This window comes from Cyrtonyx montezumae, unplaced genomic scaffold (genome assembly GCF_038088225.1).
Source record: "Cyrtonyx montezumae isolate F1298 unplaced genomic scaffold, pur_monq_1.0 scaffold_3, whole genome shotgun sequence".
Classification (NCBI taxonomy): domain Eukaryota; kingdom Metazoa; phylum Chordata; class Aves; order Galliformes; family Odontophoridae; genus Cyrtonyx; species Cyrtonyx montezumae.
This window is the reverse complement of record NW_027072034.1, coordinates 91169652-91192386: the sequence shown is the minus strand read 5'-3', so window position 1 is coordinate 91192386 and position 22735 is coordinate 91169652. Positions and strand designations below refer to the sequence as shown.

At 40.2% G+C, this 22735-nt stretch overlaps 2 protein-coding genes across 3 annotated transcripts in view; one reads left to right on the top strand and one right to left on the bottom strand.

The window, feature by feature from the left end:
* Positions 1-1101: 1101 nt before the first annotated feature.
* Positions 1102-7113, bottom strand: MANSC1 (MANSC domain containing 1). The gene is made up of 3 exons (XM_065742303.1): positions 6900-7113; positions 5932-6072; positions 1102-2336 (listed from the first exon to the last, which is right to left on the bottom strand). Exons 1-3 carry the CDS (start codon positions 7111-7113, stop codon positions 1348-1350), a joined length of 1344 nt encoding a protein of 447 aa, XP_065598375.1. The 3' UTR covers positions 1102-1347.
* A 3843-nt stretch (positions 7114-10956) lies between these two features.
* Positions 10957-22735, top strand: part of BORCS5 (BLOC-1 related complex subunit 5) — a 57696-nt gene continuing 45917 nt past the window's right edge. The window contains exons 1-2 of one of the 2 annotated variants that reach the window (XM_065742382.1): positions 10957-11064; positions 12047-12190. In XM_065742382.1, coding sequence (XP_065598454.1) covers positions 11007-11064; positions 12047-12190 — 202 coding nt within the window. In that variant the 5' untranslated portion in view covers positions 10957-11006. The other variant, XM_065742383.1, reaches the window with a different exon arrangement.

The window sequence follows — 22735 nt, the reverse complement described above, 5'->3', positions numbered from 1 at the left end:
GTGATAGAACAAGGAGAAATGGCCTAAAACTTGTACATAGGAAGTTCCATACAAACATACAGAACTTCTGTACAGTAAGAGTGATGGAGGATTGGAACAGGTTCCCCTGACGTTCTGGACTCTCCTTCTATGGAGATATTCCAGACCCATCCAGATGCCTACCTGTGTGTTCTACTGGGAACCTGCTTTATCAGGAGGATTGGATTCTATGATCTATTGAGAACTTGTGATTGTGCATGTGTTTCTATCAACTCTAGTCCTGTTGCAAGCAGTGCTTTTCAGAGCCTGGTGAGCGAAGTGAATGAATGCTAGAAGCAGAAAGATAATGTGAAGTTGTTTGAAAATAATGCTTCTCTGACTGTAGGAAATATCAGTGAGTTTGGGACTCTTGTACAACACATCCATCAATGTTACTTAATACTTTCTTAACTCCCTTCAATGCATCTAGGTGTTCACAAACAGGAAACCATACTTTTTCTGTGTCTTCTGCTGATAATACAGTGGTTGTCTTTGCTCACTTCCTTCACAAGTTTCCATCTGTTCTACAATGAAGTGTTAAGTTTCAGCTGTTAGAGGTTTAAGTTTATTAGAACAGATTCTTGTGTATACGCCAAGTTACTTAGTCGTGCTATTTGTCACAATAAAAAGATTCCAGCTTTGTTTACTAAATATGATAAAAACTACTTGACATGTCCTGCAAAAATCAGTGTGCTAGAGGGTGGTATTCTCTTCAGAAAAGGCAAACTAAAATTTGCAGCATGTGGTTTTAAATATAGCTTATGATGTATGCACATGAAAGCATTCAAGATAAATATCAGTAAACACAATGCAGCTAAGGAAAGTTAAGCTAAGTGTGTAACAAATATTACAGTTTACTCCTTGTACCTAAAACCATTTGGATGCTATATACCTAAAAATCATATAAGGCTCAGATAGAGTATATAGGATGCCGTATGTACATGATGCCAGACTTGTATGACACTGATGTATTTGGAAACAAATAGCATTGAAAGTGTTCATGTGCTGCACAGGTACTCTATTAATAAAGTTGAATTATATTCTGTTAATCTAGGCACAGAATATACTCTTTAAATGATTTTTTCCCTTAAATACGAGAACTTCTTTGCTTAGCTTGAGTGTATATATTTAGGATTTGATACTAAATCAGGTGATAGGCAATATAATTCAACATAGAAATAACAGTTCTCTTCCCCACCAAAATCATCTGTCCATTGGTGACCAAAAAAGGAATACATCCTCTTTTGAGATCTCATATCTGTTCTTCTCTTTCAGAGTAGTTCTCTCATAGATGATAAATATTCCTAACAGTCTATTCCCTATGCCCCATCATACATCAGCATACATTCCATTGATCAAGTAATCCAACCTGGTATATTGTCTCTTCTGAAGAGATTCATGCATTTTCTTCCCTGTGAGTGCAATAACTAACAACAAGAATATCACACCAAAAAGTAAAGCCACTGTAAGTCTGCTTTTGTCTTCCAGCTGAACCAAGCCTTTTCTTCTCTGAACATTCTCTGAGAAGTTGTCTTCTGAATTAGATGGGTCATAATCCTGATGGTTGTTTTGGGAAGCCATGGGGGAAGCACTAGTAGACAGAGCAGAACTTGAAAAAGAGACCAGGGTAACATGGCTGGTATAAATGGCAGAGACAGATGTTGGCTCAGGAGGGATGGGTGAAGTTCTGAGCTCTACTGAGCTGGTGTCTGTTATGGGATTTGAGGTCACCCACTTGGTCATAGAAGCAGAAGTTGTGGGACTGGAAAGAAGAATGTGAGTAACAGCAATACTGGCAGCAGGGATACCAGGTTCAGCTCTATCAATTTCAGTAAGCATAAACGTGTTTGTTGTGGTGACAGTACTAGGTTTGGCACCACCTGTAAGCAAAAAAGTTGTATGAGATTTCAGTCTGACAGTATTTGCAGGCAGAGGAATAACAGTAGTACTGCTGGGACTGGGAACACTAGACTGAGTGGTGGGGAACAAAGCAGAAGGGTTTCCAATTTGAACAGCAGATGATACATTTGGTGGTGGATTAATTACTTTCTGCTTTAGCAAGGGGTCTAAGCTCTTGAGATTGTCTGGCCTCTGTGATTCTGGAAAAACTGTATGAAATTCAGCCTTGTCTACATGTTTGGTCATATGGTTCAGGGGTTCAGATGCTTGATGAAAAACAGATTGTTGCAAAGCAGTGGTATGATTTTGATGGCTAGCCTGACTTTGTGAGATAAAAGCTCTGGTATCTGAAGGCATAGAGTGTTCATTTGAATGAAAGTCCTCATTTTTGAAGGATGTGTCCTCCAGGGCATGTGTGTCTGCAAACAAAAAGGAAATACCAGTATTTAATTGCTGAATCTATTTTTAATTATCATGGTCTTACTCTAATTATTTCTATTTCATAGGAATAGCAATATCAGGGGGCTTCAGAAAGTAATGAGTAAATGAACAGTGGCATCAAGATCTTTATTTAAAATGCACAGTGACTTTTATGTTGTCTGTGTACGAAGACTTATTAATATCAAGCTGGAACACATTAGATCCTGACTGCAGCTTCTTAAGAGAATTCACATGTGCAGAGCAATCATTCCTATCTGTTTTGTACTCACATCACATGCATACGTTTATTTAGAGGTGAAAAGTAAAGTATGCCCTTTGACTTTAAACTATTCCAGTCTGTCAATTAAGAAGATAAAATCAACTTTACTTCTGTCAGATATACATATTTCCATATACTCAAAATACTTATATAATTCCCTTTATCGTTATAAACAAACAGCCTATGGCTGCTTAATATGATTCACTTCACATATAAGAATTGCCTTATGATAGCAGGTGGTAATAGTATTCCCACCTGAGCAGAGGGAGACTAAGTGACTTTTCCAGAATTGCTTAAGAAAACAGGGTCAGTTTAGACATATTGATGACAAGTTTGTTAAGGTCCAGAACCTCCTGGCATTAGCATCTGCAAGTGCTCTACTCCACTTAGATTTCATTCACATGACTGCAACATTCTGATATTTTACTATGCAGATGAGGTGTCCTTGGGGCATCTATTTACAGAGAAGGTAGAAAGAGTTCCTAATTTGGGGGAGATTTTCTTTCTCAACTGTAAGAAATTGTTAGTATTCCTGCAAATGTACCATACAGAGTAGAGCATCTGTACTTAGCCAAAGAATATAAGATTGTATGTTTCTGTGTAATCAATACATTAAATGAATATCGCCAGTAGAAAGAATTCAAAGGTATTAATGTAAGTGCAAACAACTATTGCAGAAGTACTCTAAGTGTGTGTGGTAGTGACACTGAACTAAATTTTTTCAGTGTCATGGTAAAACGTACTTTTCTATATAGAGCCAGCTTTAGTCCAAGAGTTTACTAGTCCAGTCTGTCCTGGCAAATGGAGAGTTACAGAAGTCACAACTATATCACTCACTGGCAAAGAATGAACAGTCAACTAATTTTTTCTTGTTACCAGATTGATCAAATGTCCATTATTCCACTTCCCCCAAGACAGTACACATCCTGATTTGTAGGAAAGCCTTGAGCTTCTACTGTCATGCTAGAAGAAAGACACTGCTTCAGGAGTCTCTGACGTATCTGAAGCAGTTACACTTCATATTCTCCAAAACTTGATACCTACTGCTTGCAAACCAAGTGGGGGAATGTCAGTTAAAAGAATTTGGAAGAAAGAAAACAGCTTTCTGTGGTAGAAATGTCATACAATAGATAATCCTAGCAGTTATGTGATTCTGTACAGATATTAGAGAAATATCTTTGTTGAGCATGAACTCTTGGAAAAACTGGCTAATTGAGACAGGTTGCATTCTTGTTGTTACCGTTCAGTAGCCACCCAAAACACTGAAGATGGTGCTCTCATTCCTATTTTACAGAAACAAAGAGGTTTGTTAACTGCACTGGAATTTAAAGAAATGTACAGCAACTTAACTTGAACTATAGACACCAATTTTTATCCCAACCTTTCAGGCACTAGTTTGTTAGCAAAGTAAAGGAAGAGGTTGATAAATAACAAAATGTTCACGCATTTTGTTATTTATCAGAAGCTGTATTGCCAAAGACAGCCAAACTTTCAGCTGTGATCTGCAGTTCCGAACACATTTCCACGCCAGTGAGGAAATGGCCTGTCACAACCACTGAGTCAGTCACCAACATGTTTCTCGCTGTTCACAGTGCACTCTGATAGCCTCTTCCATGCATCTAAATAAATAATGGATGCAGTGTGACAACCACAAAGCATTTGAAGCATGCCATGTCATTTTCAGCTCACTTGCCTCAGCTACAGCTATGAAACTGCAGAGTATTCATGCAGCATTCAAAGGACAAAGTGTGGAGACAGCACAGTGATGAGTTCTATACAGGAGTTAAATATCATTGCTCAGATTAATTAACATAACTGTCTATGTTTACTAATGCTACTTCATTTTCAGCATTAAACACTGACTGTATAGTCTTCTTTATCTTCATTTTAGACTATAAACCCCCTAAACACAATTGCCCAGAACTACTGTGCTAGGTGCAGCTGTGGCACTAGAACAGATACACTTGCTGGCAAGAAAGAACAAGGGCACCACGGAAGATAACTATTAAAAAGAAATGTAAAACACAAAGTAGTCTTGATGATATCTCAAATCCAATAAACTGCATTAGAAACAAAACCCAAATTTGGCAATCTTAAAAACTAAATTAACACCTCCTGAGCATACTTGGATTGTATTCATCAGTCCCATGTGGCTACCTCAGTACAGTAGAAAAAGTTAAGTCTATAAAAGTACAGCAGAAAACCAGACATGTTATTCCTTTTTCAGCAATAGGTATTTGCAACTGGAATCAGGAAATGTTTTACTTCCCAAGACAGAGGCTGTTTCCAGTAGTTAACAAGCTACAAGAATGTTTTAAAATCAAACAAACAAAACCAAACCCAAACCAACCAACAACAAAAATGACTTTGTTACTAACACAGTTTCAGTATTTCAATTTACTTTATTGTCAACAGAATGTTTGTATCCTTTTAGTTTGAGTTTCTTTGTAATTGCATGAAGATCCTCATTAAAAAAAAAAAACAAAAAAAAACACAACACAAAGCTTTAAATGTTTGCCAGTACCAAAACCACTCAGGTTCTACCTTTGAAAGCTTACCAGCAACCTAAGGAAAATAAGCTAACATCATCTTTATAATTAGCATTAATTGAACATTACACTAAATACAGGACAAAAACATAAGCACAACTGTCTTCTTTCTTTTCATTCTTTATGTTCAAACAGGACTGGTGCAAGTCAATGCCGGTGAGCAAGTAAGTCTTACTATTAAAAATCCTACAGTACATGACAGATAGTAAGAAATTTGTGACTGTAAAGCCATAAAGCTTTGAGATTAGAAAGTTTGAATTTGTGCCTCAGGTTCTGTAACTGAAAACAGAAAATAACGATTACTATCAATTACTCACTAACATCCCAGTGTTGCTCTGAGCCTTGCCTAACATCTGTGTATATATGGTATTCATCAGTGTTGTATGAATCCTTTGAATACGCAGATAGCTACAAGGGCATCATATTTCTATTGCTATTCCCTTACACGTTATGTACTAGAAATTTTCCTTGAACAGAATACACTGAGATGGATAAAGCTTCTTCTTTTGTTTTAAACAAAGGAAAACTATGAAGAGTTCTGAATCTTATGTGAAGGAATTTCATAATTTTTAGGCCCATGTAGATACTCACAAAACACTTACCTATCCACCTCCCACCAAGCAAAAGAATAGCATTTTCAAATTAGAGCTCTTGGTTTAAAACATTTTGCTAAGGATGCAACTCCCAAACAGTAGTCGCTGATGAAAAGTTATGGGGGATCATCCAGTGTGGGGATCTACCACTTTTAATGTTACACATACTTACCTTCAGCTATCTTGTAGCTCACGAGTCCCACTGCAGGTTTCATTGGGCAAGCCTCTGTGCTAGGACAATGAAACAAGTAGCAGTTTGGCTGTGTGCTTGCCCTTTGAGCATCAAAAATCACAAAGTTACATTTCTTGTCTCCTGCAAAAGAACGTATATACATTTCAGTAACAAGAACTTTTATTGCATCTTGAAAATAAATTCTGGTTTGATAAAAATTAAGTTTTCCTCCCACCAGTAAGAGGAAAACTACCTACAACTTACATTCCTATGGGAAAAACAACACGGGACTGCAAAAGAATGGCTGAAAGCCAACACATGAAAGATTACACCTTCCTCTTCCTGTACAAATGAATATGTGGAAATAATGAGTCTAATCTCTCATTCTCCCCTCACCCATACCATGTTAGCAGCATATATAATGTTTTTTTTGTTTGTTTGTTTGTTTGTTTTGTTTTGTTTTAACACAAATCCTGATAAATCTGAAGATTTCCTCAGTGTAGCTGTGGATATGCACTTTTTTCCATCCAGATATGAGTCCCTTTTACACATTGTCATCTCTGCTTGCTGCTGTACCTCCTACCAATCCAAAAGCCTGACGAAAGTCAGCAGTTCCAGGGCACTGAAAGCATTTTCATTTCTGGCTAAAAACGGTGTTACTTTGTAGTGCGTCTGCTGAAGTGATGCATCTAGGTCTGTATTCAAAGCTTCCTCCGTTTCTTTGCCAGTGACTTTCTGGAACACTTTGGTATCAACACTCGGGCACCACATTAGGCTGGGACAGGCAGCAGCCGCATGCCACAACTAGTAGCAGCATAAATAGCAGATAAATGAACATTTTGGACCTGGACACAGCAAACTCCCTTGTCCCTTCCTGGTGAGATCCTCTGCAAGCCCTGGCAATTCCGTAAGTAATTTCCTCAGTGTTCATAAGCAGGATATGAAAAGGGCAGAGACAATTCGGTTACCTGACAGCATTTTTCCCAAGCAGCAGGCACGTATGCAAGCCTCTGGTGTTGAAATGTGTACCGGTTCCGCACCTCGGATACCCATGGGGAGAGACAAGTTTATATCGATGATGGCGTCGTCCATTCGCTGCGCGGCACAGCCCTGGCCCAGGCTCGGCGCAGGCATCGCGCAGGTGACGGCCAGCAGACAGAGCGGGAACCCGCGCACAGCCATGGCCGCCCGCACCGCCCGCCTGCTCCTCGGCCGTCCGGGACGTAGGGCGGGGCGGCCCGGCACCGCCTCTTCTGCCCGGGGCTCGCGGCGGCTCCCGCCAGTCGCGGTGGCTCTCGCTGAGTCCGGGCGGTGGACCCGTAGAACACAGCGGGTCAAACTAGTTGGGTGTCGGTCGGTATTTACTCAAAGCCGTACGTGTCCTCACACTCAGACACGGCTGTAACAAAAGCAATTAATATGCGTATCGTGGTCTAAACGTATTCGTGCGTACTTCGGTGCCTGTGTACGACTGTCCTTGCTACCTGAGTCACCCTGTTCCAATTGTAGCGTTTGCTGAACGGGAGCCGTGCACCAAGGGCTTCCTGCTGGCAGTGTGGGCTGACTAGTGCAGTGCTCCTTCCTGGACAGCCTTAGTGCTAGTGCTTGCTTAACTCATGTTTGACTTCTTTGGTTCCTCTTTTTTCCCCTCTTGCGTTCCCTCGGCTCTCATCTCCTTCCAGGCAGTGTTTAGGCATACAAGTGGACCAGAGAGTAAGGAACGAAAGGAACAGAATGACTGTGCCACATATTCCTTCTTTTTCAGGTATCTCATCCTTCATCATACCTACAATAGCATGGCTATGATTGTACATAGAATAAATTTTCCTTTTAAGGCAGTCTATTTCATGATCAGTTACCAGAGGGCAGGTTATTTCACACAGTGCAGTGGTTATCATGAAACAAAATGATAACAAAGTCTGATTGTTCTTCTTTTGGTCACCTGCTCTATGCTTTAATACAATAAACTTAAAACCTCTGGTTGAACATCTGTGAAATTCAATTGTGATTTTTTGCTTCTCCAAAACATGTTTGAGATCATCGCTTGGAGAAGGTGTGCTGGCAGCAGCAGCACATCCTGCTTCACGCTGACCTTCTGGCTTCTGTTTTGTTTCCAAACCAGGGCCTCTGTCAGGGAATGGTCAGCAACTTTATTCTTCACTCATTCCACTGGGAGTTGGGTTGTATAGGTGCATATATGTTAAAAGTGACACTTCTGATAGCTATGTATTTAAAACACCATTCAGATAGTTTTAAGTAATCCACTGCTGTCCAATACTGAATATGGCATTGTGAAGAGTGGCACTGGGATAGGAAAACACAGATGCACATAGTCCTGATTTATAAGTGCAGCTTGAATCTAATTCCTGCAGTGTTTTAAACACAGAAAATGAGAAACCGTAAGTGGTTGCCACTGACTTGTTTTATATTGTTGCTTAGAATCATAAGCAGAAATGGCATTCTTGCCTTACTAGAATTTTCCTGGTTGACTTTTATATTGTGCAGAAACTTTTTTTGGAGATTCACATCAGACAGTGGTATTTATTTGTAAGTGGATCATATCCATATACTGCCTTTTATCCTTTTAGACCAGATTTCTTCTGCTTAGAGACACAAGTTGGGTGTTCGGGTTGTGGGGTTGGTTTCTATTTAAGCTTTTCTTATTTGTAAAATTGGAGGACTTGTCTGATACTGAATTGATACATAAAATGCTGCTTTACCTTGAAGCTGTAATTAATTCTTTGCAAATCATCACTGACTCAGTGTTATTCTTGTCTAAAGATTTCCTGTATCAAACACCACAGAGGGAAAAGGATAGAGTCTGCTGCTACAAAGGGAAGATGCAGTCTTCTGCTAAGAGAAGCAAACTAATGTTGGAAATGCTGATGAATTCAGGCTGGTATATGTGATAGAGTAAGAGAGCACAGGTCAAACTATGTCCATGTAGAGCTTGAGCTGTGTTTTGAACACATCCTCCCCTGTTGTTACAGTGTTCTTCATCAGAACGTTTCATCCTGTGGCCTGGTCCCAGCATGCAGGCTGTGAAAGATGTAGTTGCATTCCATTGTATTCTCACTGTTTTTTGTTTTTGTTTGTTTGTTTTTAATTTAAATTTTTATTGCAAAGTAATTTCTGCATTGATATGTATTAACGATGTTTCCAAGGTTGTATTTATTTGGATCACTTGCATTTTGTACTTCTCTTTCTTAAAATCTGGTCTGGAAAGAAATTCATAAGATACATCACTAATTCTGAAGCTTCAATAAAATTTCATTCCAGAACACATGAAATTATGGCTTCAAATCAATATTCTTCACAGTGTAGGTGATAGAGCACTGGCACAGGCTGCCCACAGAGGTTGCAGAGTCTCCTTCTCTGGATATGCTTAAGACCCACCTGGACGCCTACCTGTGCAACCTGGGCTAGGGAGCTGCTTTGACAGGGAAGTTGGACTCAGGGATCTCTAGAGGTCCCTTCCAACCCCTGCAGTTTTGTGATTCTGTGATATAAGGTAGTAAAGGAAAAACAAAACTGACAAGAAACTATATGTACACATCACAGAGGATTTGTGGTATGTCCACAGTAGAGGCAAAATCGTTCACTTGCATAACAACCACATTCAAATATAACTTTTCTGTAATAATGTTTTCAATAATGAAACTCATTGTGGTAGAAACACACATTATTTGATAGGTAAGCTAAGTCACAGAATTGTAGAATCAAAAATATTTTCCAGGGGTGGTGGGATACTACATATTCACAACATCTACAATAATAATTGTAAACACATCACAGAGGATCTGCAAAGCATACTTTACAAACCATTCAGAAGCCTGTAATGTAAAAGTGGGAATGAAGCTAACTGCGGGAAAATATGCTGTATTAAATTTAGCTAATTTTAAAATTTCTCTGAGCATGATGGATAACTTTGGGTGGTTTTATGGCAAGCACTGGCTGGGGTACAGCTCTACAGATATGACATGGTGTCTTTGAATACTGCAAGTTCTTCCGTGAAAACCACTGAAGCTACTCACTTTAATAATGTGTCTGAATACTGCAGGTTCAGAACTCAGCTTTCAAAACGGAGTTGTGCCAACAATAGTTTGTTCTCCTCCCTAATAAGTACATTTACTTGGAAATATTTGGTTGTTGATTTGGCAGGAATTAAGCAGTTGTTGTAGTTAAAAGGTGTTTTGTGAGGTTACAACAGGTTCTTACAAGACAGGAGGGTTATTTTTGTATTAGATTAAATCTTGGCAAGAATTAGTAAAGGCAGTCAGGAGAGGTAATGCTGAATGAGGTTGAGGGAAAAACTTTCACAGATGTGCATTGTTCATGAGCAGAGATCAGACATGTTTAGAAGTTAGCATGCACCAGAACTTATTTATGAGCAATTCTAACGTCAGAGAGAGTGGCTTCTTTGCTGATTTGATTGTCAGACGTGAACATAACAAGTCAGAAATGTCAAAGAAGCTTTATTTCACCCTTTGACTTCTTTATTGTTTTTTGTTGTTGTTGTTTAATCTAAATCATCTGTGAAGTTTTAGTCTGCTGCCCATGACAAACACAGCTGGCGGTGGCTGTTCCTTGCACGTTGCTAGCTGGTTGGTCACCTAGCATTGACAAACACGCTTTAGCTTTCAAAAGGTGAAAAAAGAAAGGCATGGGAGAACAGCGTGACCCCGATGAGCGTTTGGGATATCACACTGTGATGCTTTGCAGTCTTCCCTTCGATTGTGCGGCCAGAAATATCAGTGCTGACAGTTAAAAAACCTAGATTAGCGCTATCTTCCCGACTCTTCACTCTAAGTGAGGGCAGCAAAGCCAGTAACTCCGCGTCACTCCCCAGCATCTGAGCAAGGCGTGCAGGCCGCAACGCCTCGCCGGGCTCCTTTAAACGGAGCCCCGCCTGAACGCTGCGCCGTGTGGGACCTGCCCCTGACTGTAGCAGGAGGCTGGCCGGCCCAGCCGGAAGCCTGGGCGGCCGCGGGAGCAGCGTGGCCCTGAGCTGCAGGGTGGCGGGCGGGAGCGGAGCCGGCGTACCGCGCTGCGTTACGGGCGCGGTTGGCATCGCCATGGGAGCGGAGCAGAGCGCGGAGGCCGAGAGCCGCCCGGGCGAGCCTGGCGCCTCAGGTCGGTGGCGGCGGCGGCTGATCGCCCCTAGCCGCGCCGCGGGGCTGTAGGGAAGCTGCGGGGCCGGGTACGTGCGGGAGGGGCTCTGCGGTGCTACGAGGGCGGAGGAAGCGGTGGGGAAGGGTTGGGGTGCTGGAGCCGCTGTAGGGCGAGGCGCGGGTGGGCACTGACTGGTAGACGTGTGCTGGGGAGGGAGGTGCGGCGGGCATGGCGAGTGGGAGCCTCAGTGTCAGCCGGAGTGTCTGTCCGGTGGGTGTGCGAATGCTGAGCTCGGCGGGGAGAAGTTGGAGGTGTCGTGGAATCACAGAACGGCTTGGGTTGGAAGTGACCTTAAAGATCATCAAGTTTCACCCCTCTTGTTGGCAGAGTTGGCACCCACTAGATCAAGTTGCCCAGGGCCCTATCTAACCTGGCCTTGAGTGCCTCCAGGGACGGGGAATTCACAACTTCTGTAGGCAGCCTGTGCTAGTGCCTCAGCACCCTCTGATTTGTGTGTGTGTGTGTGGGGGGGGGGGGGGGGTAGTTTGAAGCAAGCTGAATGTGAATTATAAGGCATGTATAACATTACAGTAAGAGCCCCAGATGTATCCAAATTTGAGCTATTGAGCTGAATCTTTCATATAAAGGTATATACGACTATAAGAGAGCATTACAGCTCTAGCATAATGCTGACAAATAAAATGTTTGTTAGTTTTTGCCTTCTACCTTCGTTGAAAGCATGTCAGATTATCCCTAGAATGAGGAGGCAACACAGCCTTAATCAGCATTTGGTTACTACCTTCTGAAAACTTTGTTCAACTCTGTGTGTTACCGGAGAGGACAAGAAGGCAGGGTACAGTTAGTGGTTTCAGAGATCTATTGATGTTATAGAAAACATAATTCCACAGCGTTAAATGTGGTAACATTCTCATAGGGTTAAATCCTGATGGAATCTGCTTACTAACTTGATTCTTCCTTATCCTCCCTCCGTTTGCCCTTCCAGCATCTCCGTCCCCAGCTAAACAACGAGCGAAAATGGATGACATAGTGGTGGTAGCCCCAGGAACGCAGTCCTCACGGAATGTGAGTAATGATCCAGATGTCATAAAACTGCAGGAAATTCCAACGTTCCAGCCCCTTTTAAAAGGTAAGTGATTGTTTCTTCTCTATTTTTAATGGCCCTTTTCTTTTGTGCCAAATTGGGTGTGTGCTTTCTGTGTCCCGTGGTTCCTGCTGAAGTTTACCTTTCCATCCATGTTTTTTCACTCCCTTACTGTTGTTTTAAACCTTAATTTTTTGCCTTTCATAATTATTTCCAACCTTCTACATGATGTGTGGACTAGAAGTGTTCTAGCAATGATCTTTGAAGAGGAACCATCTACTGTGCAAACAGAACCGCTCCAAGTTTCTCAGTTTGTCCAGGGCTACTTGGTAGAAAGGATGTTCAATAAAGATGTTACATTATGTTCTAATATGCTGTAGACTACGATCTCCAGTTTTGCTCTAGGTTCGTAGCAACATCTGTGTGTTACTATCTCAATCTAAAACTGCACGTGCTTTGATTCAGGTGCTTGAAATTAGGATTTATTCTTGAAGTTTCTAGTCTAGATCAGATTTTGTCCTTGTTTAGGAAGGGGGAAAACTAACAGTGCAACTTGTGGCCTATCCCTGTCTATCTCTTGCTCTGAGGGCTGTGCAGTGCATCTCTACTGTTATGTGAAAGTCTCTTGGGAAGAAAAACGTATGGAGCAGCCTGCATAAATTGAGCTGATAGCAGCCGCGAAGTCCTGATCTCCTCTTCCTGGAGCAATGTGGGTCAGCAAACCTGTGTGAATGCATCATGTAGCAAACACTTTAATGAATGAATGGCTTTATAAGTTTGAATTATAGTGTACATATGTGCATTGGCTGAATTTCTTGTGCATGCCTTTATAGGGCTCTTGTGACAATGAAGAGATGCTGGGCTGCTAGCCATTCTTGCTGCTAGAAGAAAGATGTCTGGCATTTTATTGGGTACTGCTGGAGTGGAATGTGGATCTGTGTGACACTGACAGTACTCTTTCCAGCAGAATGAGTTGAAAGAGGGGATGCCAGCTGACTACCAGAAAAGCAACCACTGATGTTTTGCTCCTTTTGCTGTTTGCCTTAACTAAGGAGAGTGTATATTTCCTATATTTTTTTTTTTTTACTTTACAGAGAGTAATGTTGTGGAAATCTGTTTTTTGATATATTCCCAACACTTCTACTACCATTTTAGAACTGGCTCTGAGCTTGCTGAAGTTGGTACTGCAGACTTTAGGCAGAATGTTGTTTGCTTGTGTCCTGCCTTGCACTAAAGGAAAAACAAGATCTCACCCGTGACAGCTTGCAATGTAAGTGCTGAAATCCAGATCCACAAAGAGAATAAGGAAGCTTTAATTTGAGAGATGAAACTTACAAGGTACACAACCTCAGTGCTGGATTTGAATGTATTGCATATATATACTTGCAGAAACTGCTCAAGTTCTCAGAAGCAAAACATGGTTCCTGTGTCGGTGCTGAGAAGCAAGGTGGCTTGAGATGGGAGATGAGAAAGGGGAGGTAGCAGCAACAATCTGGCTGAGGGAGACAAATTGGAAGGTCACCAGTCCAGACCCTTTAACTAGTAAATATGCATGTGTTAAGATATTTAATGGTCTGTTGTCTTTGTTGCTTAGTTCCTTTTCCTGATCATGTTTTGGACCTGAAACTGTATGTAAAAGAAAGCTTCCATTCCTTTTCAATAACTTGATGTACTATGAGTCCCTTAAGATGTGGGGACATCTGGTGACTGCTTATGAGCATTGCATGCTTAATTGTGTCGACTAGCATGACAAGATTTTCCATCCTCAAATACACTATTGCTTGAACAACAGAGCTGTGATGTTTCCATTCACTACAGAATGTAGTGTAATCTGAGCTGAGTCTTTAGAGATCCCGGGTGTGCCACAGGCATGATGGAGAACCTGTTCTGTTTTGGATTGTTCTCTTTTCTGTTCTTCGTGTGCCATGTTCCTGGAATGGATAAAGAAGGATACTAGAGCTCTCTTAGGATTTTACCTAAAACTTGTATCTCATGAGCAATGTACTTGGAGAGCTTGAAGCATGAATTGATAGCTCTTTTGGGCTCAGTTAAATATTTCAGTTTGCCCTTGGCTAAGCGAAGTCAAGGGGTTTTATTTTAAAGTCTCAAAAGAAGCCCAATGTTGAAGTTAATTGATCAGGAAAGCATGTTATCAACAAGAGACTGCATTTTTGCAAGAGCCAAAGCACTTGGCTCTCCTAGACATTTTGAATTGATCTTCTTGTGGCCAGCGAAGCTAAAGGTCTTCTACAACTGTACACCCAAACTTATAGGAAAATGATAATGTCATGTCTGTTTCATCTTTTGTACTGGATTTACTTTTATTTCTTTGGAAAAATCTGCACACTGGAGTCTTATCAGCTATGATGTTGTAAGAGATGTTGTAAGATTCTTCCTAGTTGCATTTGTCTTTTTCAAACTTCTGTGATAGTTACTGAGCGTGTATAATAAGCAGTGTTTGAGAGGTCGGAGTTTAAGCATTTGCTGATTCCAGTGTGAGAACCTGTCAGACAGTCATTCAGGGGGCTAGATACTACTATCTTGAAGTGGTGGTATAGCTCCTGGAATGGTAGGTGGGTCAAAGACTGGAGTATAGTTCTTCTATATGCCAGGGAATATCTTCATATCTTCTTCAGTGCTGTGTTCATGTAGACAGAAAGGGGTGAGTGCTACCAGATGTGGTTAGGAAAGCATTCCAGTGGATAACAATCCTACTCAAACAGAGGAAAGCATCTTTTTAGTCAGGCAACTCCCAGGTGTACTTTCTCTTTTTTCCATATTAACTGCTGTATATTTGGGGTACAGAGAGGTTGAGTGTGGAAAAAAAATACTACTTTAGTAGAAATACTAGCCGAGAACTTATCTATTTGACAGCTTTTTTATTCACTTCTGAGTGGTGAAGAAAATACAGAATCTGAATTCCTGAGAGCAACAGTCTTCAGTGAGAATTCTCCTTTGAGTCAGTCATTCCTTGTAGGAACTACTTTGTTATACAGAATGAAATATGATATGCTGTTTCTTTCCTTTATGCTGCTTCCTGGAGATATGTACACAAAAATGAAGCTGCTTCTGTTTAGTGTCCCTGATTCTTACAGCCTGTTTATAGCATAAAGTCATAACCAGCTGTGTATAAAAGTCTTCATCAGTAAATTCCAGATAAAAGTGGATATTTTTTACATGGAATACTCTGTGGGTTTTTGTTGTTGTTGTTGTTGTTGTTTGTTTGTTAGTTTGTTTTGCTTATGCAGATTTTCTTGGTGGAATAAGTTGAGCACAGTAATGATTTATTGTTGCAGACTTCCCAAAGCTCTGGAGGAGAGGGTTTAATTTTTTTGTGCTATGGAAGCAAACCTCTTACTTCATTCTTCTGGAGGGCATCATCATCTTTCTCAAAGTTCAGAGAAGGATGAGATCTGTCTTTCTGGTAGCAGTGCAGTGTTACATTAAAACTAAAAAGGCAGGTAGATGTAAAGAACATGTTGATGCATGTTAGCAACATAAGAGAAAATGCTCAAGAGCTAGTCATCCAAATACAGGTGTAATTCCTATCTTGTGCAATGGCCAGCAAGGCCTTTGTGCAAACATAAAGACATTGGCAACAGCTTCCTCCAAATGAGGAAGAAAAGAAGAAGACAACTCAGAGCAAAAGAACTGTCAGTATTACATAAGCAACTGGATGCCTGAAGTTTGGTTTTCAGATTTGCCAGAGCTATCTCTCAATAATGTGCAGAGACCATTTGCTAGGACATTCTCATTAAAAGCTAGAAATGAGAATTCTGCAAACATCTTATTAGATGTGGGTATCCCATTACCATTAGCTGTTCTGATGGCTAGGAGGATTTGGAAATGACAAAATACATATGTGACTCAAAATTAACAACTGAGCTTTGCCAACAGAAGCAGAAAATCAATACCTTTTTGACAGCTTTTGTCAGAGCTAGTAAATCACAAACATTCAGTACAACCAAGGTAATTATAAGTATCATTCCATTTGACTGGAGAGCAAGCTGATCACATAATCCTGGGGGACAAAGTAGGAGCACATCAACGTAAGAAAGATTCTGACACTCATTCACTGCAAAGACATGGCAGCGCTAACCTCTCTGCTTACTTCTTCATGCAGAAGAGCTTTACTCACAGTACTGGTCTGTATTTGCGTACATATGCTGTACAAATTATATACAGATGTAAAACTATGCATACAAAGTGTACATACAGTTCAATTTTAACTTGTGCTTGCCCCCCTTTTAATTTTCCATTGCCAGATTAGTGGCTGTTCTTGGAATGCTTGGTGTCTTGCTGCTAGTCAGGCAACACTGTCACAATGGACTGCTTTTAAAAATAATTTTATTTTTGTTTCTTCTTAATATTTGTAAACACTTTCTGCCTCACTGGATTTTATCAGTCTGTTTAAGTCCAGAAGATTATTTGATTTTTAGGCTAGTCGATTTATTAAGAAAGGATGGAGTTAACTGACCAGCGGAATGTAAACTGTTACTCTGTAAGCCCATAGTTCTTGATTTTGTTATTTTTATTTGTTACAAGTGCTGATTCAGTTAAATAAGCATGGTCAAGATGAATCGTTAGTGGATACAGTATCCACTGTCCACCCATTAATGCTTTTTCTGTAACAGTGTCGTTCAAGAGGTGTCCTCTTTATTTGTGTGAATGCTGATGTTGAAATAAAAAATGGATTCCAAGAAGTCAAATGCAGATTTTAACCTCCCTTTTAATTAAGGGTTTGATTATAGTAAAATTATTACAAAATATTAAAATTATACTAAAATAAAAAGGCATTAATGTTGGTAAAAAACCCAAGTCTGCTCAAACCCTAAGTCATGTTATCAAAGCACTATTGCGAGCTTATCGTTGCTGTGTTCTCCCTGTGTGATTATGTAAGTTGAGATCTGCAAGTAATAAAGCAGAGGTCAGCAGGCTCACAGTTACAAAACCTTGAAGTTTAGAAACAAATTTGATATGCCTTTATTCCTCTCTTAGGGAAGCTTAACAGGAAAGGAAAATTCCATGAGTTTCATGGTTCATGTGGCTTGAACAGTGAAGTCTGACATACTGAATTTTGTAATATTCCCTCTGTTTTCTCTGTGCACCTTGTCGTGGTATACTTGACTATGTTGTGAGCGCTCTTTCACACATGAACAGGAGATATGCTATTACGTATTGAATTCTGAGTTGTGGGTAGAATTCCGAAATCCAGTTCATCTGCTGAAGATGCTGCTTTTTAATTTGAAGGACTAAAGAAAAAGTTATTAGTGGTTCTGTTGCATAGCAAGTATAATTTGTGCGTGTCGTAGTGGCACGTTTTACTTTGAAGCCTATGTCACCCTGAGGTGGCTGTCAAAGAAGAAACTGCAGTAAGGAAGGACAAGAAGTTAGAGTGGAGTTATTAGAAGTTATTAGTGTTGTGAGCACCTTATATATACTGATGTTTGGATGCTTGCAGATCATTTTTGTTCCAGCTTTTCTTTTGTGCATGCAGGTAGTTGAGTTTCCTTGATACTTTTACCTTTATTGTACAAATCTACATCTCTCATATTCCAGAATGTTTACTGACTGTAATTCTATCATGTAGTTTCCGTGGTGACATGTGAATGTGCCCTGGTTGGCCTCGATGTGCTCATGAATGGTAAAATGTCACTGTGGGGCAGTAGTGCCTGCCTGATAGACTATTGTATTGGACCTCCACTTTAAGCTCATCTGTGTCTCTGTATCAGTGTGGCTTTTCACTTGGTAAAGAGTTGAAGTGCATGTGTTGTTAACAAGTACTTCTTGGGAGGTGAAGAGCAAACAGTCAGCTGCTGTTTGAATGCCTTTCTGTTTTGTTTTTTTCTTTCTCTGTAGCTTGAATGTATAGAAATTAGACTCATCTAACATTTCAAAAGTATGTTGTAATGCAGTCACTCTTCTGCGATCAGAAAATAGGGACTTTCTGATTGCAGGCTGCAGTTGTCTACTTGAAGTGGGGATGTTGTGTAGAAGCCGCTTGCGTAATCTGTGTGGACTCCAGAGCACAGACTAGTGTTATAGTGAAGGACCTGAGCACCTCAATCAAACAGTTTTTTCACCATGTTACATCAACATGGCAGTGATGTGTGCACCTGAAAGTGAAGTGCAGTGGCGTAATAGTAGGTGGAGTGATGCCTTAGAGTCTTCCTGCTGAGCTGCTCTTTATTTTTTCCCTGTTAATATGGATTAGAAAAGACTGCAGTCAGGGCAGCTGCCACTAGATGCCACTGCAATACACAAATATTGGTAGATTTCTTTGAAAACAGCTGGAAGCCTTTTTGTAACAGCCTGTTGAAAACTGCCTTTTTACTTATTTAATTTTTGGACTTCCATTTGTGTTCTAATTACATTCATTGGCGCAAATAACCTGGGAGTTGGCAGCCTAGATGGCAGACTGGATTTGATACCAACTGGAACTGTAAGAGCCACATATAACTGAGAGATGACTATAGACCAAAAAAAAAAAAAAAAAAACAAACAACTGGATCTGTAAGGAGAAATACTATAGATGTCTAGTTCTTTAGTTGAAAGCCTTTCAGAAATCTTTATGATCTTAGAAAGTAAAAATCTGGGTGATGCCTATTTTCTGTTGGTCCAAGATGAAGTGAAGCGTGTATGGTAAGAAAAAATTATTGATCCTAAGTATGCCATTTGTAACACAGTTTAATAGTGTTTTCTTGGCAAGTCTGATCTGATCACAGGTGTGTTAAAGACTGAAATTGTTGCATAGTTAAGTTTTTTCTCTAGAGGCCAATTGTGCTGGGAAAGATGTTTTTTCCAGCACAGGGAGTAGAACTGGGGAACTTATGTGTAAAGGAAATGATTGTAACAAGCTCAACCCCTAAATGTTCAGCTCAGTCAAATCTTCTCTCCAGTTCCTCACTGGCCCTACAGAATGTTGCTACCATCAGAGTATGCAACAGTATGAATTGAGACCCTCTGGCAATTGGGCAAAGAGGGTCAGAAGAAATGAGAGAGAGGAAAGGGAAAAAGAAGGGTATGAAATCATGACTTTTAAGTGATGGTCTAAAATTCTGCTTTTTGGTTTGGTTCTTTTTATTTTTGCCCCACCTTCCTTGAGCTAGTCTCACTTAAGTGAATATGTATGTTTGGGGTGGATGTTAGTATTGACCAGATGTGTCTGCTCAGCTTAAAAGCCAGTGCTTTGCTGATTCCCAAGTAATTTCAGTGGGGAGAGTGAGCAGAAGGGGAATTTCTTAAACCTTCATCTCTATTGCCTTGGAAATGTCATCAAGATATTTTTTTCTGGAATCCATTGTGCCAGTAAGAGTCCTTTAACTTTGCAAAGGATTGATTTTGTTCTCTATTCATCAGTGTTCTGTGTACCAAAACATCTGGACATCAACAGGAGAATAATGTCCTTTTGGTACTCGAGGAGGTGTTGCAATTTATCAGAAACTCAAAACTGTAACCTCATTTGCATCTAATCAGGTTTTAAAATACAACTTTAAATACGTGCCTGAACTTGTTTTCAGTGAGTCACCATGCAGAATTGCTTGTGTATGCACCCTCTGATCTCAGTGTTTAGAGTGAGATTGCTGGCTCATAGGTTCATAGGTACATTAGGTTGGAAAGGACCTACAAGATCATCTAGTCCAACCATCCTCCTAACACCATCTCTACCCATTGAACTACTAAATCAAATCCCTTAGCACTTCATCTAAACGCTTCTTGAACAGCGCTAGGGATGGTGCCTCAACCACCTCCCTAGGCAGGCCATTCCAGTGCCTGACCACTCTTTCAGAGATAAAATGTTTCCTCAAATCTAATCTAAATCTTCCACGGCGCAACTTGTGGCCATTCCCTCTCATCCTGTCATTATTTATCAGGGAGAAGAGGCCCAGCCCCTCCTCACCACAACCCCCACATGCCTCTTCAGAACTCAAACTGTGGTACAGTTCTACCACAATCTAATCTTCCTCTCTTAAAATTCGTTGCTTCTCTAAACTTTTTCAACTTGCGTTGTTTCCCATCCCTTTTTAGTTGGCATGTTTCAACTTGAAATGGAAACAGAGTGCAGAGAAAGACCTTTCTTCTGGGTGTTCCTTTCTTTTTCAAATGCTATCTGTCCCAGACAAGTGATCATCGCATCATGCTATGCTTTTGTTTTTGTTGTGGTTCTTTCTTTTCTTTCTATGTGCTTGGACAACCTTTCAAGGACAAGACAATATTGCAACTGGCCCTGGCCAATGCAGCTATACATGCTCTGCGCCTAGTATGTCATTAGACATGATCTGACCCAGAGACGCTTACATGGCAGGTACAACTCGCAGTTGTGGTGGCATAATTGGGATGTGTCCAGAGAGCTCCCTGGAAAGCATGAGCAGTGCACTGTAAATGATAGCAATCAAGAGATTTTGAAAAAGCTAGTAACTTTCATTTGGCTGTGTCATTATGTAAACCCTTTGCTTTTAGTTTTTCTGGGTGAGCCCAAAGAGGTGATGCAATGAACTCCAAGAAGCAGGAGGTGGGTGCTGCAACCCAGTGATGTTTCACAATTTTGAAATGAAATTGTTTAGTAAAACATTTATTTCAATTGCTAGTAAATGGTTTCTTTTGGTATACCAGTTACAAATAAAATGATCAGAAAGGATTAGTGATACTTTTGATGGTGACTGATAAATTTGCAAGGAAGGGGTTGGAATGCTTGGCTGGAGCAGTACAGATACTTGTGTTTATACATTTGCATGAACTGGATGACTTAGAGTACCTGCTCTAGTCACCCTAACTAGCAATGTAGGATGCTGCAGGATCAAAGATGAAGGAAATTCAACTGTATCTTGGAGTTCTATTGAAAGTTTGGTATACTGCTTGAACCTGGCTGCCCAGAAGTTGCAAGAGGTACAAATCCACAGCTGAGTTTTTTCAGTCTGGGTTGTCTTTGATAATGGTAAAACAAAGGGCAATAACAAGTGCAGTGTGTCCTTAGAGTAAGTTTCAGCGCAGGCAGTTGGCATTTACTTTTTTTTTTTTTAATTATTATTTCATAGTTAAGATAACAGAAGATTAGATGTGAACTAAAGTCTAATTTTTAAGTTGGACTCAAGCTGCAATCATTTTGGGGGAGGGGGAAGGGGTCCAGATAGCTGTTTTGAGGAGTGGCATTTTTTCACAGTGAGAGTCTTAATTAAAACTGACTGTGAACCTGGCTTGGACAAATTGTGTGCAGATGTTATGAAATGATTATAGCTTCTTATTTGATGACCAATAAAAAAGAAATTTTAATCCTTCATAAGGACTAGTGTTGCCAGTGAAGCAGTAGTGTGTGTATATTGTGTATTCAAAAGATATTCGCTGCCTATAGTGCTGTCCTCTGTTAGGAGATAAATGTGCATGCTTCAGTCTATTCTTGCTTTGTTGTCAAGTGAAATGTCTTTAATGCCTGGAGCATCTGCTGTGGGTTTTTGTTTTTATTTTAAGTTAGGAAGTAAAAATAAAGTTCATACATGCCTGTTTGTATAACAACTTTATAGACGTATAGAGGTTCATTTTTGATATAAGTAGGGAGGATTTGACTCACTGAATGTTGAAATGGAAGAATAAAGAATTTAAGAGACTTCACTGAAACTTCAAACATCAAGAGGTTGTTAAGGAACTTGATAGAAGTCTAAATATTATATTCACTGGGTTGTAATTATTACAACTGTAGTAAATATGGCATGTTATCAGTACTGAAATGGATGTCATAACACTACATTTAGTGAAGGCTAGCATATTAATAAGCTAACATATTAGATGTCAAAGGCACTGTAGCAAAAGTAATAATTAACAGATGTGATGGAAAACAGGCAGATTCTTCTGGTGTAGCACAGAGATTGACAAGAGCTGTTAGTTACAAGAATGGTTTTTGACTTGTTTCAGAAAGTGTGGGAAGTCTGTTGTTTTACACGATTCTTCAGTTTTAAACAATGTTATACCTGACTTTTTGCAGTAGCAGAGAGAGAGACAATATTTACTCAGCCTGAAGGCAGAGGTTGCCTTTGAGTTTCTCCAAATCAGCTTTTAGCTTGCCTCTAATATTTTTGTTTTAAAAAGACAGGTTTTCTCATCTTAAGATACTTTGACCAAAAAGTGTAAAAACAAACAAAAACTACAGCCTTCCCCACACTCCCAGTTCCTTGTCTCCAACTTGTTTAAGGCTTCATGTATGTTTCTCCAAAAAAGTTTAAAAAATGTCTGATTGAAAACCATGAACCCATGGTGGGTTGATTGAAGTTGGGTACCATGCAACCATTGCATGGCATTGTAGCTGTTATTACTTGTGTACACAAATCATTTTTGTCTAATAACCTCTTGTTCCTTACGGTGCTATGTCTACTTTAGTGCCTCTTCTGCATGCATCTACAGACTGCAAAGTTGCATTGATGTTTTGGTTGCATCCATCTATTGAAATAGTTTTCCTGTTCAGTGAATCAAGGGTGATTTAGATACAGAGGCTGCGTACCTTAGTAGTTGGGCTTCTGTGATCAGCTTGGTCTCTGAATAAAGAGGCAGAACTGGTTAAGCGAGTTGGCTAAAAATGAGCTGTGCTTGTGTTTGCCATTA